This window comes from Pelmatolapia mariae, linkage group LG7 (assembly GCF_036321145.2).
Source record: "Pelmatolapia mariae isolate MD_Pm_ZW linkage group LG7, Pm_UMD_F_2, whole genome shotgun sequence".
Lineage (NCBI taxonomy): Eukaryota > Metazoa > Chordata > Actinopteri > Cichliformes > Cichlidae > Pelmatolapia > Pelmatolapia mariae.
The window spans coordinates 36071604-36089727 of record NC_086233.1 but is presented as its reverse complement, the minus strand read 5'-3'; the positions used below and the strand labels follow the sequence as shown (position 1 = coordinate 36089727).

Sequence of the window (18124 nt, the reverse complement as noted above, 5' to 3'; positions counted from 1 at the left end):
AGGAGCGGGCTGGTTAGCGAGCTAACCATAAAACCAGCGGGCTGAAGGTTCAGTTTCTCCGGACAGCAGCACGATAGAGACCCACTCGCCGCTCCTCGCTCCCAGGCACACTTCCACTGAAACACGGCCTTCTGTGGGGGTCCTGTCCCGGTAACCCGGGTTAGTTCAGTTTAGATAGTCGGACTAACGGGTCTAACTTCCTTTATCCGAACAATAGCTCCAGTAATTCACTCCTGTAACGGTACTTTGGATTTGAAACGTACAAATATTCGATTACAGGTAAGAGTTAAACTTCCAGAGTCACCGCAGGCTGTTTAATAATCATATTTTTGAATCTTTGTTGTTGTTATTGTTGTTTTAACAGCTAAACTGATTGTTCTGCTAAAGTTTTAAAACTACTTCATTTACTGCTGTGAGTGACTGTTTTATACTCAGTATATGAACCTGTAGTTAACAACTGATTTCATTCTGAGTTCAAAATGGTCATTTTCTCATTTTAAATTTTATCTCAATTAAATTTTGTTGCGTTTATATTACATTAAATTACAAGTTTAAAGGGTTATATGTGTTTTAAAAGGGCTGTAAACACATTAATATGTATTAATTAGAGCTGGGCGATATAAGATTTCTTCATATCACAATATGTTTTTTTCATTTCAGGCGATAACGATATATATCACGATATAAGCCAAATAACTATATTTGTAAGATTTAAATGTGCCTTTGCTCATAAGTAAAATGTGAAATAATCAGCAGCTTGTTTTAATTTAAATATTTATTTCCCATAATAAGTTCAACAGGGTAGATGTACTTAAGGAACATGAGACTTTTTCAGATAAATAGGCAAATATTGCAAACTACACAAAAGGCAGCGTTTAAGTTTCAAAATAGAACAAACAAAACAGACTACTAAATTGTCAATTCCACTTAGAAACAAAATATTAATTCTAAAAATAAATCTTAGTTTGTTTTACAGAAGAACAGACAAAATTGACTAACTTTTGTCAATATCAAATAAACTGAGAACTAAAAGGAAATTCTCAATCTCTCCTTGTTGTATAGCTTAGCTTTTCAAACAGTTTTAAAATAAAGATGCTAACAGCACATTCTTAACAATAAACTTTAGTCTGACAAAAGCCGAATGACGAATTAGCGCTTTCAGTCAGAGATTGAGCATGCACCGGTTTATTGTATTTCCAGACTTGCTTTCGGCACAATTTACAGTGCCCGCTACTCTGTTATAACTCTGAAATAGCCGAAATACCTTCACACTACGGAACTTCTATGGCCCTTCCGTTAGACAATCTCTCCGGAATTGGAACCATCATCTGTTTTCTCTTCGGTAACCTTCGGTCATGCCCTCGGTTGATTTTTCTCTAGTCGGCACACTCATTTCCTCCATTACCCGGGCGGCATGCGGCTGGCCCCCCACCCCCTTCTCCGGCTGGCTGCTTCCCAAACAAATACACATGTGCGGCTTGGCACTTGTGCTGTACGTAACAAGTCACGTGACGTGACGCTGCGGCTGTGATTGGTTCGGCTCTGCGCTACTTAATTTGGATTGGCTGATTTCTTTTTTCTCTTTTTTAAGAGAGCAAGAGAGATGAGGTCTTTCGCAATAGTTTAATTTTTCTATCGAAAAAAGTTATTTCGCAATACATATCGTTATCGTTCTATCGCCCAGCTCTAGTATTAATTAAGCATTAGTTAAATATGTGCACTAGTTTTTTAAAACAGCCTGTGATATAATGAAATGCTTTATTTGTCTTTCTCACGCAATAGTCAAAACTCTCATTTAAAAGCAGACAAATATGAAATTCACATTTTTAACCTATATTCAATCAAATATTTGATGTTTTGTTGGTAAAAAAACAAACAAACAAACAAACAAACACAAACCTAAAACATTTCTATTAATATAACTTCAGTTCAGCAACATCTGTAATATGAATTAAAATATTTTTTCATATGTATAAGACTTTGTTCTATACATATGAGCACATTTAGCACATTTAGTTAAAAGCAGGTCAGAAAGAAAGATAATAATCATAAAAACTCCCAAAATAAATTTACAGTCATAACTGAAAAGGTTTGGAGTATTATAGAATAATACAAAAGCAGAAATGCTTGAGCATAAGTACCTTAAAGTTGTTATGTATTATATGTCATATTATTTTTCTTTGACGTTTTTGCTTGAAATAATAGTTTTAAAAACTTTTTACAATTTTATAAATTCAGGAAAATCAAACTCTACCTGTCAGGTAGTTTTTATTATTGATCTATTATTGTGAATATTTTCTCTGTTAACTGTTAAATGGCTTCCGTTTTTTCTACTCTTGGATCTGTATGATGGCCATCCAATCAGAAGAAAGCTTGATGAGCTAATGTTTTTTCCCCCCTTTTTTGTGGGGTTGAAGTGAGGGGCCAGAATAGGTTAAAGAAAGATTAATTTGAGCTGTGAATCATGCAGAGCAATAGGAGGTCCCAGAATTAGAATCTGGAGCTTAAAATGTTTAGAAGAAGATCCCGTAGATAGGTTAGACAGAATTTTGTTGGCAGAAGGAGCTGATTAGTAAACAACTGTCATCAGCATAGAAATGAATAAAGCTGTTCCTATTCAATGATCATTTACTTCTGTTCTGGAAAGTCAAAGAATGAAAGTATATTGGGGAGAAGGACGGAATGCTGACTGTGGTGGAGGTGATGGGGAGCAGGTCAGAGTGTTTTTGGTTCGTCCTCAGGGGAACATGATGGTAACGCCTCCTTTAACCTCCTGTTTGCAGATGATGAGGTGACCTGCAAGCTGTCAGCAATGGAGGACCTGTGGACCGTGGCCGTGGCTGTTTTCCAGCTGTGGATGTTCGTAGTCGTGTTCTTCATCACGCTGCCCGCCATGTTCGGCCTCTCTCTGGGTGTCACCAGCGTCTACATCCAGATCCTGGTTAAACTCCTTGAGGTAAGCTGTCCTCAGAGGAATTCGTGTCTATGCTCAACATGTGTGTAAAGTTGTGCAATGAGCAGCAGTGGCAGAGTGGGGTCAGAGGTCATCTGTCCTAATAACTTTGCAGTGGGCCACGATACGAATCCAGAGAGGACGCCAGGAGCAGCCCAGTGTACCCGCACCGCTGCCCAATGGTGAGTCCGCTCGCATCACAGCAGAAAACATTCAGTCAGTCAGTGAATCAATAAATAATGACTAATGATCAGACGTAGAAATACATCATCAGAGAAGCTTGATTATTCACATTTATGTAAAAACTACCAGACAGCAAAAGCTGTCAGATAAAGACTCATCGTCCTCAATAACAAATATAATAAAAACAGGAAAAATATTTTAAAAGGGAATAAAAAACATCAAAATAAAATTATGTATATGTCATGTATATATGTTTTATAACAACATTTTTATATAATTACATAAATCTAATTTTAAAAAGACACTTTAACTAAAAAACTATAATATATATGTATATATACATAATATATATACATATATTTATAATATATGAGGTACAAAGCTGTTGGATATTGTCAAAAGAAATAATATAAACTACTATGAAATTTTTAAAAATTACTTTGAAAAAAAGAAAAAAGAAATAAAAATCAGAAATAATAATGTTTTTACAATAAATAATTTCTAATAACATTAGAATAATATTTGTAAAAACTAAAATTAGATTTTTAAGGCTTTAAACAGTGAATCGCTATAATAAACATTTTAATGATCACATTTGGTCAAATTGAAACTGTATTTATTAAATAAACCAATAATCCCATTGATCTCATGACTGATCAAACTTTTGTTCCGTTCTGATGTGGCGTACAAGACTTTAAAAGCAGAAAGAGATTCCTCTGTGCTGCTGCTCGGTGTTTCAGCTCCTGTTCCTGTTTGGATGTTTGGGCTGCAAGCACAGATCACGTGATGCTGTGCGCTGAGGGTGGGGGCTTCCTATTGGTCAGCTGCAGCATCTGATGTTGGGCTGTAGGTCAGGGAGAGAAGCACATGGCTCGTCTCAGGATGATGATGCAACAGCTGCTTACATAACACTGGTCAAACAGAAGCCTGAGAAACTCAGACACACACACTAACACAATAACACACACTTTAACACACACTAATACACACATTAATAACAAACACAGGTACTGCTGCTTTGCTGCTGTGTGTCAGAGGTTTAACCCTTAACAGCCTGTAGGCCTCACAGATTTACTGCAAACTTTTCCTGAGGCACAAGATCAGAAAAAGAAAATAAAATAAATACAAGAACCTTTCACACAGAGTCAAACGTCCTTAAGGACAGGAAAGTGACCAAAGTTAGAAAAAAACCCAGGTCATTCAGGTCCCTCTGGGTTAATTCAAGGACAAAGACATGGAAACAGGAAGACACACAAACATGACAACAACAAAACAAATATGAGACTCTAAACAACTACAGAGAGACACAAAACCACCACACAGAAAACAAAATGACCCCCAAAACACATGAAAACACATAGCGACATAGAAACAATCACACTGGTTCTCAAAAAGTTGATGTTTTCAGTAGGAGAAATGTTTCATCATCATCCAGGTGACGTCTTCAGTCTCAGCTGACTGCAGGTTTCCCCAATCTTATAAACAGTAAATTTGCCTGAAACCAGCCCACTGATGAACAATGTGAGGTCAGTTTCATGATCATTATTATGACCATGAGTAGCATTTACAGAGAGTTGGGGAATGGCTGCAATGGTTAAGATTAAGGAACTGACCTCACAGCCCATTTTTCACCAGTGGTGCTAGTTTCAGTTAGTATGCACATGTACTGTTTATAAGATTGGGGAAACCTGCAGTCAGCTGAGACTGAAGAAGTCACTTGAATGAGTGACGAAACGTTTCTCCCACAAAACGCTACGTCCAGATGAACAGAATCAACTTTTGGAGGCTGCAATGGTTATTGTAAGATGGTGAAAGATGTACCCTTAGGGCCCCTCTTCGAATTTGGAGATGGTCTTTCCCTTTTCATGTAAATGGCCTCCTTGACTCCGCGCTCAAACCAGCGTTCCTCCCTGTCCAGGATGTGTACATCCTCATCATTGAAAGAGTGTCCACTGGCCTGTAGGTGTGAATAGACTGCAGAGTCCTGGCCTGAAGAGTTAGCTCTTCATTGTTGTGCCATCCGCTTAGCCAGAGGTTGTTTGGTTTCCCCGACGTATAAATAATGCCAATCCTCTCAATACGTTACCATGTATCTTATAGTAATCTGTTTGTGCTGGGTGACCTAATCGTTGGGGTGGAACAATTTTTGCACATTTCCATTACTGCTGGAAATTTCAGTCTAAGAAGGCTAACCTGCTACCACTGAGTTAATGTGATCAGTGAATGGTGGTACGTCCTGAGATTTGTTTTTTCACCCAGCTGTCATCCACATATGTGAACCAATGACTTGGTGATGTTCCAGGCTAGGATAACAGAGCCCTCTTTTTCACTGCTTCCATGTACAAGTTACCTCCAATTGGTTAACACTGGGGAACCCATGGCACACCCATGTTTCTGCTGTAGTACTGACTCTTGTATGCAAAATAGGTATAATGAAGGCACAGTTCCAAGAGCAAAAAACAGAAAAACACTTGGTTGGTGCTGAGAGTGGTCCTGTTGCTGAGGTTGGGGTCATCCTGTAATCTCTTACAAAATACCTCCACTGCTTCAGTGACTGGAACACAAGTGAAGAGAGATGTAACAACGTGTGAAGCCATTGTTTCATCTGCCTCCATAATGACATCTCTCACCTTCTCAACAAAATCCAAGGTATTCTGGCTGTGGTGTTCAGAGCTGCCTACCAGCGGGTTGACAGACTTGGTGTAGATTCCCCTGGGTATATCCTGTGGTATGAGGTCCGGTCACTAGCATTGTCTTGTTCTAACTGCTTCAGACAATCTCTCACCCTCTTCCTGTAACCACTTCCTGGGTTTTGTTTCAGGGGATCATAAGTGTTTTGTCATCATAGTCTTTATGGTTTAGCTAAACTGTGGACCCACCCTTGTCTGCTGGAAGGATGATAATGTTGTTGTCATTACTAAGTGATGTGAGTGCCTTCCTCTCCTCCATGCTGATGTTGGATGCTGGGGACTTGCATTCTTGAGACAGGCCGCAACTTTTGTCCGCAGTTGCTCTGCTTCCACGTCTGCAATGTTGCTGTTTCGAATCGCTGTTTCTGGGGCTGTGATCAGTTCCACTATTGGGATTTTGTCTTGGTGTCACAGCAAAGTTCAGCCCTTTTGCAAAGATGTTTTTCTCTGCTTGGGCGACTTGTCTGTTAGACAAATTTTTCACCCACTTGTCCCCATCCTCGGTGTGGCATCCTTTTCTCTTCTCGCTGCTGAGGACTCTCTCCATAATTTGCTGTGGTTTCTGACACGCAACAAGTAAGTCAGACTTCCTTTGCTGCCTGGTCTTAGACTTTTCATGCTGTGCTAGACGAGCCTTCTCAGTGAATGGTCTTTGACCAGTAGTTGTTAATTAATGGTTATGACAATTTGCATATTAATGACCAAGAAACTGACCTCACAGCCCATTTTTCACCAGTGGTGCTAGTTTCAGTTAGTATGCAAATGTTCTGTTTAAAGGTTGGAAACCTGGAGTCAGCTGAGACTGAATAAATCACTTGGATGATGATGAAATGTTTCTCCCCCTGAAGAATCCTGATGAACAGAATCAACGATTGAGATTTGCTTACCTGGATGATTGATCATGCATCAAGACAGTCACACAGGCTTTTAAAAGAAAATCACAGAGACAGGAGGAGTGTGATAAAACATATGAAAATACATGATATATGCTCAAATAAAGACAGTGAGACTAAACATGGCGCTGTTCTTTGTTCCTTCCTCTCTCGTCTCCACTGTGTCTTTGTTAAACTCTGGTCCTGCTGAACTATTTCTGAAACTCTCTGATGACTCAGGGATCATCGAGCGAGCGGAGGGCTCGATGGAGGAGGAGATGGAGCAGTTGCGGCGTTCTCGGTCTCTGGAAGGCGGTGAGTTTGCTCTGAGTGACGCCTTGTATTTCTGCAAGAAGGGCCTGGAGAGCATCGTGGACGACCAGGTGACCCAGCGCTTCTCCTCTGAGGAGCTGGCCTCCTGGAACCTCCTGACCCGCACCAACCAGAACTTCCGCTACATCAGCCTCCGCCTCACCATCTTCTGGGGCATCGGCGTGTTCGTGCGCTACTGTGTCCTCTTCCCTCTCAGGTCAGTGTGTCACAGCTCGACCTCTCACCTACCCGGGGAGGCGCTGATTTCAGCATCCTTGGCCTTTGCAACAGGAACAGCAGCTCTCACAGCGGTGAAGCAATTCAGCCAGAGGCACGTTTCAGTGCTCTCAGGTCACTCCAGTGCTTACATCTTCTGCTTTTAACTAATAAACAGGAAGTGCTGCTCACTGTAACACATCACTGGTGAGAAAACAGATAATAGATGTGCAGTTAGCTGTAATTATCTCCAAACCATCATCACCGCAGTGCAGTCTGTATATGTGCAGTTTGTATGGTTACACCCATCATTCAGAAACCAGGTGACAGAGCTACTGTCTCTCTGAGGCCTTCTCAGTGAATAAAAGTGAGACAGCTCTGATCAGGGGGATTTTCACCTTCTCCTCCTCATGTCTCTGCAGGATTGCTCTGGCCATCATCGGCCTCTCGTGGCTTGTGATCGGAACGACTCTGGTTGGATTTCTGCCTGAGAACAGGTATGGCGCTTCCACGGTTCACACCTTTGGTGACTGCCTCGGCGAGGCACAGACTGAGCATGTGCATCTGTTTCAGTGTGAAGTACTGGCTGAGCGAAGTTGTCCACCTGACCTGCTACAGGATCTGTGCCCGGGCGCTGTCGGCCACCATCCGCTACCACAACAAGTCAGTCCATTTCATCGCTTCCTGTCAAGCGCTTCCTGTCGAGCACTTCCTGTCGAGCACTTCCTGTCGATCTGAGCACGTGTTTCTTTCTGCAGAGAGAACCGACCTCAGAAAGGAGGGATCTGCGTGGCTAATCACACCACGCCCATCGATGTGGTGATCCTGGCCAATGACGGCTGCTATGCCATGGTAAGTGTCGTGGACAGCAGCGCGCTTGGGTGTGTGCGTGCGTGGGTGTGTGTTTATGTGTGTTTGTCGGTGTGCCTTTGTGTGTTTGTACATGTGTGTGTGTTCTGTTGTCTTGATGCTATGTTGTCCTCAGGTGGGGCAGATTCATGGAGGTCTGATGGGGGTCATCCAGAGGTCGATGGTGAGGTCGTGCCCTCATGTTTGGTTTGAGAGGTCGGAGATGAAAGACCGCCACGCGGTGACCAGCAGGTGAGGCTGACTGTAAACGATTTCACCTGCCAGACAGAGTCAGACGTTTTTATTTCTGCTCCAAACCATGATGGTGGAGATGCTCTGACATCACTAACAGCTGGGTGCGGCCCGTATGATCACACATTTTTAGCACCCTGACCTTTAATTTGTTCCGTTGGCTCAGGAGGTAGTTCAGCGTGGCTCTGCCTGTCAGAGCCGGTGGATCAGGAGCCTGTGTGTATGTTTGTGCGTGTGTTTCATCCTCTGCCGAGCTGCTGATGATCAACTGTTGATGTTTACCTTGCTGTCTCCTCGGCGAGCTGTGGCCGTGTGGCGTAACGCTTTGATGAGTCAGCTGATTTGGTCCAGGGTCACTTCCTGTGAACTAAATGCTCACCACAGCCTCGAGCTCGAGGGTCACACTCAGGCTACATGACCACATTACAGTCAAACAGCGAGAGAATGGGAACATCTGTAATTACAGCTGTTTAGTGAAAGTGTTGATGCAGACGTGTTTGATGACTCACTGACGTGTGCTTCCTCTCTGCAGGCTCAGAGCTCACGTAGCAGCAAAGACCAAACTTCCCATCCTTATATTTCCTGAAGGTCAGCGTCACACGATGATGGTGGTGGTGATGATGATGGTGGTGGTGGTAATGATAATCATGATTTGATGGTGGGATAATGTCTGTCTGTGTCTCTGTAACAGGAACTTGTATCAACAACACGTCAGTCATGATGTTTAAGAAGGGCAGCTTTGAGATCGGAGGAACGATCCATCCCATCGCCATCAAGGTAGCAAAGCTGCACGATGATCGATTAGTCCACAGAATGTTTTACCTGAGCCAATCGGCTTTGAGAACCTGACTCACCTTCACTCCCTTTGTGTCTCAGTACGACCCTCGCTTCGGTGATGCTTTCTGGAACAGCAGCAAGTACAACATGGTCAGCTATCTGCTGCGCACCATGACCAGTTGGGCAGTCGTCGTCAATGTGTGGTACCTCCCACCCATGACCATACAGGTACGCCTCGGAGGTCACCGTCTCTAGAAACACCCCAGGGAGGCATCTGAAGTACGAGTGGGGAAATTAAACTATATTTTTGGCCTTTAACCTTTCACACACATACTGATTAATCCATCAGGGGTCACCCGTCACATGACCTCACAGGAAACAACAGGTAGAAAAGATCAGCTGATCGACGTTCTGCTTGTGACCAACAAACTTCCCACCAACGTTTACATCACCAAATGTCTGAGCATAAATCATTTGACACTAATATAGGAAACATTAACTGTTAACTGATGAGAACCGCACACACACACACACACACACACACACACACACACACACACACACACACACACACAATAATACTGAAAGGCCTCAAATAGAAACACAATAAAGACACAAAGTGCAAAGCGCATAGAAATTGTACTGTTTAGAAACCTATGCACAAGAGTTGCAAACAACAAAGTTATATACAACCATTTACCTAAAAATGCAGCCAGTGCCTCAGGCGTTTTTTCTATAACCCTCACAATAAGATGCCACACAAATGACTTATGCCACTCCAAAAATTAGTTTCTGTCCACTATAAGACGAGGAGCACATCACATTTTTCCACCAATAGGAAAAGTTTTTTTTTTCTTGTTTTGTTTGTTTTTCAGCAGCAAGTTATAACGAGCACTATCCTTAGAAAGTGTCTGTTGACCCCAGAGGGTTAACCCAGTAAATTATTTTGTTTCATTCAGAGTTAGTCTGGACTTCCTGAAGGCCTGATGTCTGTAGGTTTGAGCGCTTTCCTTTGATTTTCAGTGATCTGCCCATGCTGTAATTCCCACTCTGACCTGATTGGGGCAGCATCTGCTTCACTGTGTCAGGAAGGTGACGCTGTAACACCTGAGCATCATCATCATCGCCCTCCAACGTCTCTTTTGATGGAGGGTGATGATGGTGATGACAGCTCTGCAGATGAAGACGAGGAGTTAAATGCTGTGCTGCTCGCCATTTGGGCTTTTAAAAGCAGTGTTACCGAAGCATAAACACACACACAGATGGTGAGAGTCATGTGATCACAGCTAACATGACCGCGGTGTGTTTTCAGGATGGAGAGGATGCAGTCCAGTTTGCCAACAGAGTGAAATCTGCCGTTGCTTGTCGGGGAGGACTGCTTGACCTAGCATGGTGAGTACTCAGATTACTCAGTACAGTTACTCAGCTACATCACACTTGAAGTTTGTATCTACATTAGAACAGTTTAAAGATAGAAAACACTTTTTTAAATGATGAAATAACAACTTTGTTCTGATCCAAACACTGAACATTAGATTTAGTTTGTTCGTCCCGGTTTGTAGGTGTCAGTCGTGGCGACGTCTGCTTTCACATACAGCGAGCTGAAGGATTTCACCTCAGCAGCAGGGACTATTTTCTCTCAGCCGAGCAAGCTCACAGAGAAAAGGGCTCATTTAAAGTGACGTGTCAGCACGACTCAATAAAACTAACGAGCAAATGATTACGCACTGTAAATAATAAATTAATGAGTAGTTTTTCGTGTTTGAGTCCCAAAGTTATGACTATATGATATTTATGATCCATAAAGTTGCAAAACAACATTTTTAAGCATCAATTCTGTGTCGAAAACCATCTTTTGCTGTTTTTCAATCTATTTTGAAGTTCCTGTTAATCGTGTGGGAAAAAAACTTAAACTGCAGGATTGAGATTCTCAGTGAAAACTTCCTTCCTGATTTTTTTTTTTTCTCCATTTCAGGGACGGAAGCCTAAAGCGAGGGAAGGTGAAAGACGCGTATAAGGAAGAGCAGCAGAAGATGTACAGCAGGGTCATCGTCAGGCAGAACGGCATCAGTGCCACACACACCCGCAGAGACGATCAATCATAAACAATCAGTCACAGCAAAACTCGGTCGTCTGATTTTAGACTTTACAGGACAGACCTGAATGCCACATCAGACTGTGGGTGCAGGACAGCATCTCCACCAGCAGGAGGCAGCATGAGACAACACAATCACCCATCCAGCTGCTCATCTCCTCCTCTTCATCATCATCGTCGGCTGCCAGGACTGAACTCTTCATCACACAGATGAGGATGATTTATCACGTCATCATCGCTGTGTCTGATTTTAACTTTTGTACAAACATCTGAACCAAACTGACACTTTTGCTCACTGTTTATTTTTCAGATGGACGAAGAAAAATTTCATCTGTGTGTCTACACACAACACACCAGAAACCTCACACACACACACACACACACACACACACACACACACACACACACACAGATAAATAATCCACATTTTTCAACAAATCCCTTCTGCAGTAACAAGAAAAATAATAAAAGAATCTGAGAAACGTCTAAAACAGAAATCGACATAGTAAAGAAAGTAAACATTATTACAATATTACAACCTATATATATATTTAATAGTCCGTAAAATGAAAAGAAAGAAAAAGGCAGAGGGAAAACTAAACAAACATCAAACTTTTTTATGATTATTTTTATATTTGCCCACATCAGAGATGATGTAATGCAGGGCTCCCAGCCTTTGGGATGAGGTCCTCACTGAGGTGAGAGATCAATCTACCTTTTCTTTCTTTATTAAAATAATCAGAATATTTAGGATCCATGTAATTATTTTATTATTTGGAATAATACAAAAATGTTTTTAATTACAAACATAAATGACAAAACGTTTTGGGAGGAAAAAGATTTAAAGGTTACTGCGAAATGGACTCGAGTTCGAAGTATTCAGGTTACTTTACTCCAGTATTTCCACGTGTGTTAATATTTTGTCACCTGTTAGCGGAGGTTAAATGAGTCACGTGAGGCCGCGTCTGTCCTTCAGAGCCGACTCTGAGGTCCTCGCCTTGAGAGGGAGGCGGCGGGCGGGCGGTGTGTTTACTGTGACGGCGCTTTAATAAAGAAAGCAGAGACTGTGAAATAGCATGGAGTTATTCTTCCACACACGGCAGGCTTACATTTCACAGCCTCTGTGCTTGCGCCGAGGCCGCCACCACCGCCTGGAATAACAATCCCACAGCTGGAATAGCCTGAACAGAAATGTTTGTTCTCCCCTAACAAGATTGTGAATTATTAATAGGATCTAAAGCCGATCCCATAACCCGATTGTTGAGGTGGGATTGTTGGCGAGCGCTGCTCCACCACCATTTACTGTGATGTATGTGTCTGCACATCTTTAGATCCAATTTAATGTGATTCAGATAGATTTCAGAGGGACATCATAAAAGGCATCGCACTGACCCCAGCTGCTCGCTAACGCCCCCACGTACGCCCCGTCCCAATATGTTGATTCAATTTGCTCAGTTTTACGTTTACCCCGACTGATCCATACAAATGCAATGCAGGTACGCTGAGTAAATATGAATACATTTCCAAATTGAATCCAAGAGAGTGTATCGGGCGGCGGACATCATTTTAAATGACGCTGTGCTGGGAAGTGACCACTCACAGGGGTAAATGACTGTTCCCTCTAAGACTCGCCATTAGCTCGAGTGTAATGCCTTTAAATACATCGTTCTGCCATCTGTTCTGTGCCGCCGCTCTGATGGATGTGATGCAGACGAGGTCCGGTCCAGCTCCCGGGGCCGATCGATTCCTGAAGCCGGACTCGCTCCGACCCCACTTTAACACGTACGGTACGACACGCAGCCGGGAAAGGACGTCGGGATATCAGAGCCTCACATGGTATGAAAGAAATCATGGGAACAATATTCTCATGATTTCTGTGGAAAATAAAGTGACAACTTCATTTTCTGAGGTTAACTATGAGAAAAGTAAAAGTGTACAGAGACGGAGAGTCTACTCATAACACAGTTATTTACAGTATTATTAGTACGTCATAGTATCATTAGGTATGAAAAAACAGTTGCTGCACAGATCATTATAAGCAGAGGTAAAGTTACTGCTACTCACATCAGTAATGAGTATTTTCATTTTGTGGTTATTTATGCTTATTTTATATGGACACACTCAAATTACTGCACACAGTAGTATTTCTACATTTCACAGCATGACAAAACATAAAAAATGTGTTGCTTAACTATTAAAAACCATATCAATAAACCAAATTAAATAGTACAAAAATTACAAAGTAGAAAAATCAGTCGCGTAGTCCCTCCATGATGTTTTAATGGGGGCAGTTTGAACTTGGTTGAGTCTCCCAAACTGGTCCTGTGAGAAAACCCAGAACCCTCACCTGGATCAGGGACATCATCTGGTGAGACTAGGACTTCCCCTGCGAGGCCAGGGTTGGCTCACCCTGAACCAGCTGTAAGGATCGCCCTGCAGGGAAGGTGGAGTGGATGAAAGCTGGCCTATTTAGTGGGGAAGGAACATGTCTCCTCTGGAGTTGCCCACAGTGATGCTGGTCCCCTCCACCTTCACTCAGTGACAGGGACACCTGGAGGAGTGTGACTGGGTTAATTGTATTTTTCAGTACGATGGGGTCTTATTGGACTCCTGAAGATTTTTTTGTGTCTGTGCTCAGTTTGTGTGGTTGTTTTTGTGGGTTCACTCATTACCGATGTGTCACTGTTGAAGATATTTTATGTCCGTGGTTATATTTTGTGTCTTCTTTTGGACACAGAGTCCCTTTAAAGACATTTGGCCTTACTGAATGTTACTTCTGTAAAATGTTTTTTTGCATCATTTGAAGTAATTTCTCAGGTTTGGTGCCGTTTCGGGTCGTTTCTGTACCTCTGTGTAGCTGTTGTGTTGTTGTTGTGTCTGAGTGGTCATTATTAAAATGAAAGTGGGCCGAGAGCAGACCGTGACAGCTTCCTGTGAGTGTCGGCGTTGTCCATTAGGGGGAAATGTAAGACCGAGCCTCTGACGGCACCTCTCATTTGCATACTCTAATGAAACAGGCATTAATTGGTCAGAATTGATTTTTTTCTTGCTGCTGTGATTGAGCTACAATTGAGTCTGAAGTTCTTCAAGTAGATTGATTTGTGGTTAAATTCCAGCTTATTTAGTTTGGGAAATAATGATGTCGTCATGCGTTGATACGGCGGCCGTCCTCCTCGTCCAATCCCCTTCTCTGTGTTTGTTATGTGTACAATCTGCTGTGAGGCTTTGACGGCGCTCGCTGAGTGAGGAGGTGGAGTCGCATGAAAAATGTCCTCCGGCAGGGTACATGAAGGTGTGAAATTGCAGACTCCTCTTTGCCCTCGGCCTCATGCCTCAAAAGGTATTTCTTCTTTTATTGACAGTGCGGCTGAACCGCGGGCTGATGGCAGCCGCCGCGGAGCCCACATCCCCCTCTATCCTTGATTGCTTTTGTTTCCAGGTCACCTCCTATCTATTGCTGCAACTTTTCCAATTTCTCAGGGCTTGTTGTATGAAGACAGAAGGCGCTCGCTGGGAAACGCACATAAACCTCCGCAGAGCGCCGACACAAAGGAAACACTTCAAATCTTCCCACTTTCACGCTCAGCGGCGACGCTGGGCCCATCGACTTCATCAAAGCAATAATCAAATAAATGCCGTGGTTCATTAATATGAAATTATCTTAGCATGAAGATTAATTGCATTAAACTTATGAACGTGTGTTTGCCGTGGATGGCGGTGGTGGAGATGATGGATGATGAGAGCGGCGTGATGAATGGAGAAAGCAGCGGAACTAAATTGAAAGTGTACTCATCCGTTCTTCCCTCACAACTAATGATAAATTGAGCGTGTCATGTCCAACAATACATGTCGAGATTTAAACATGGCCGCCTCCTCCACGCAGGCCAGGCTCCACGGCAGGTAGATGGAGGGGGACGTCCAGCTTCAGATCAGTTTCAGTCCTTTTCCACTTTGACTGCCTGCTTACAAACCGCCATCTTTATTTCCACTGACGAAGACACCACACTCCTGCACCATGTTTGCTGTTGTATGTCTTTTTTAAAAAAACTGTTCTCCATCATGCTGTCATTTTTTTTCATCATTTCAGGTCACTGGGTTTGTTTTTGGCTTATTTTTAAGTCTCTGAGTACATTTCAGAGATTTTGCGTGTCTTTATGATCATTTAGTTTCTCTGCATCCCCATTTCTGTTTTTGGTCATTATTAGGGCTTTTCAGTTATGTTTGAGTGATTTAGTGTCTTTTCGTGGGCCTTTTAAATGTTATTAATGTAATTTTCTTTAACGATTTTGAGCCTTTTAATTAATGTTTTCATATTTTTGTAGTTGATTTGTATGCTTTGGGTAATTTTTAAGACATTTTGGGTCTGTGCATGTTTTTGTAGTGATGTAGAACCTTTAAGATGCTATTTTGCATCCTTTTGCCCTCATTTTACACTTTTTTGTGTTTTTTGGGGGGAGGGGGTCTACCTTTACTCATCGGTCTTTGGAACTTTTTAGTTTTTTTTCATTTTGTGTCTTTGTGGGATTTTTTCCTATAGTTTGGATCATTTTAGGCCTCTTTGGGCCTTGAGTCTTTGGTATTTTTGTGATTGTTTAACATGTTTTGTGTGTGTGTGTGTGTGTGTGTGTGTGTGTGTGTGTTTGCTTGTGGATATTTTATTTGAACTGATGACATTACTGCTTCTCTAATTTAACAGAAAGCTCTTTTTTTTTTTTTTTTTGCTTGACTAACCATGTGAATCACTAAAGTTACAGGTACTATCTGATAGTGAAAAAGTTTACATGGTTCATACCTCTCTGTGGAAGTTGATTCAAATAGGTTACTTTACCGTGGGTCGACTTCAGCTCTGCATTTTAATTCCTGGCTAGTTTTAAAGGATTCACAGTTCAAAATAATCGATCTTTATCTTATACTGCATCTCAGTGCAAACTTTCAGTTCATCCTAACCTGAAACGAGCTGTTTTAGCTCCTCCCTCTTAAACTGACTTTCTCCTGACTGGCTGCCCCTGGTAACTGGAAATGGGCGGGCCTTCTGTGCCTTGGGTGACCAAATTAGGGCTATCCGCTCTGTATGACATCATACAAATACAAAAGTAGAAAAAAACTAGTGGAGTGTGTCAAAACTGTCATGTATTTAATTTTTTCTAGTTTTCGCTTTTAAAGTATTGTTATATGATCAGCTCTGCAGCGCCCCCCTCAGGTGGCTTTGTTTCACCTGTATGAGCAAGTCTGACAAGCATTTCTGGATCTTTTGTCCTCTGGTAATTCTGCATGTAACTCGACCTTAATCGCCCCCATTTTACTCTCCACTGATCAATAACTTTAATTATTTTTCCAAATAACTACCGGAAACATCTATAAGGATTGATTGCCTGAATATTTTTTGCTTTGCCTTGTTTAAAAACTCAAACGAGTGACAGGCAGCCAGAGTTACAGATGATCAAAGTTGAATTAAGACAGCGTCTGGCGCCGCTCCAGCTCGCAGCCTCTGTTGTAAATGATATTGCCATCTGTGAGATTACAACAGTTGGGGAATGAAGAAGAGGATCTCTATCAGTCTGCATTCGGCCCATTCGTATTACAGTAGCAGTCCTATGACTGCTGCAGCACTCGGTCATTATCGACATTTTCTGTAAAGTTTTAGGCATTAAAACGCTGTGTTACATCAGGTTTACCGTCTCACTTCAGATCTACTCCACAGGCAGCACAAAGCAAATCATTCAACTTTTGATGTTCCTTCAAATGACACATGAAAATCCATTTTAGTTGCCTTATTCAGCATTTACAGTCAGCTGTTAACCATGAAAAAGCTTCATGGGGTTAAGCAATAAGCAGATAAAATACAACTCCACGTGTTTTTGAATGAACCTGACTCGTGAAGACTCCGTGGCAGTGTATTTGCTGACTTCCCAAAATGTGCAAAAAAAAGGAAGTTAGACACAAAACGCACTGACCAAAAAAATTACACAAACCCCCTAAAGTAAACCAAACACTCAAAAAACAAACCCAACAAACTGAAACATGTGCCAGTGCAACAAAAAGGCAAACAGAAATCACCAAAAAATGATCAGAAACCAAATGGGGAAAGAAGAAAGGAAACAAAAATTAAAATAACTCAAACATTAAAAAAGCAGAAGGACAGAACCTGTGAAGAATGAAAAAGACTTCCTGTCTGTACCTGTCAGTCAGGTAAGGTCTTTCTGACCTCTGTAAACATGTCGCTGCTGAGGTCATCACCCGTTTTAGGTCATACATATGAAAATCTACGTTTTAAATCTCATTCATGCCACTTATTAGTAATTAACCAATGAGTAAGCAGTTTAACAGTCAGACCTGCCCCTTCCTGTGACAGTCAAATATCCATTGGTTTCTGAATATGTTGGCGTTCAGACACTGAATGCCTGAACATCTCGCTTGTTTTTAAGATTTTAAAACTCTTCTAGAAGCTGTCTGTGCACTCAGCACCTCCAGGGAATCATCTGGAGCATTATTCAGTTTCAGTGGTCATAAAAACAGAGTGCACAGGATTACTAATCACATGTGATTAAAACAGTTAAACATTTTTGATTTTGCCCCAAATAAAGTCATAAAAAGCTTCTTCCCTCTAGAAGTTACAGTTCCACCTCCATCTTCTCCCTGTTCGTTTTAGTGTCTCACCTGTAACCTTTTTTAGACTTTTTAAATTTTTCATATATTTCTGTTACTTAAGCCATATCCCATGATTTTACTGGTTCAGGCCATCTGAGGTCAAATTATGTTAGGTGAGCTTAAAAAAGTCCAGCATGGACAGAAACAGAGGAAAGGAAACATGAAACATCAGTCATTGCCCCCCACGTGTTTAAACGTTTTTTTTTTATAATGCAATAATTTCAGGATATTTAATAGAGGTGCACAGAAACGGGGACTGGTCTCTGAATGTTGGTAG

At 41.9% G+C, this 18124-nt stretch overlaps 1 protein-coding gene across 1 annotated transcript; it reads left to right on the top strand.

Annotated features, from left to right (window-relative positions):
* The first annotated feature begins 12 nt into the window (after positions 1 to 12).
* Positions 13 to 14185, top strand: gpat3 (glycerol-3-phosphate acyltransferase 3). The gene is made up of 13 exons (XM_063478925.1): positions 13 to 279; positions 2784 to 2956; positions 3069 to 3135; positions 6939 to 7227; positions 7649 to 7723; positions 7800 to 7889; positions 7985 to 8078; positions 8212 to 8327; positions 8860 to 8915; positions 9019 to 9104; positions 9204 to 9332; positions 10417 to 10496; positions 11080 to 14185. Exons 2-13 carry the CDS (start codon positions 2813 to 2815, stop codon positions 11207 to 11209), a joined length of 1356 nt encoding a protein of 451 aa, XP_063334995.1. The 5' UTR covers positions 13 to 279; positions 2784 to 2812; the 3' UTR covers positions 11210 to 14185.
* The last annotated feature ends 3939 nt before the right edge of the window (positions 14186 to 18124 follow it).

Bases quoted from the DNA above. Each gene is read 5' to 3' on its own strand.
- gpat3 (XM_063478925.1), top strand. From the start codon at position 2,813: ATGGAGGACCTGTGGACCGTGGCCGTGGCTGTTTTCCAGCTGTGGATG. The intron at 7,890-7,984 runs GTCAGTCCATTT...TTCTTTCTGCAG, and splicing joins ACCATCCGCTACCACAACAA to AGAGAACCGACCTCAGAAAG. The intron at 10,497-11,079 runs GTGAGTACTCAG...TCTCCATTTCAG, and splicing joins GGACTGCTTGACCTAGCATG to GGACGGAAGCCTAAAGCGAG.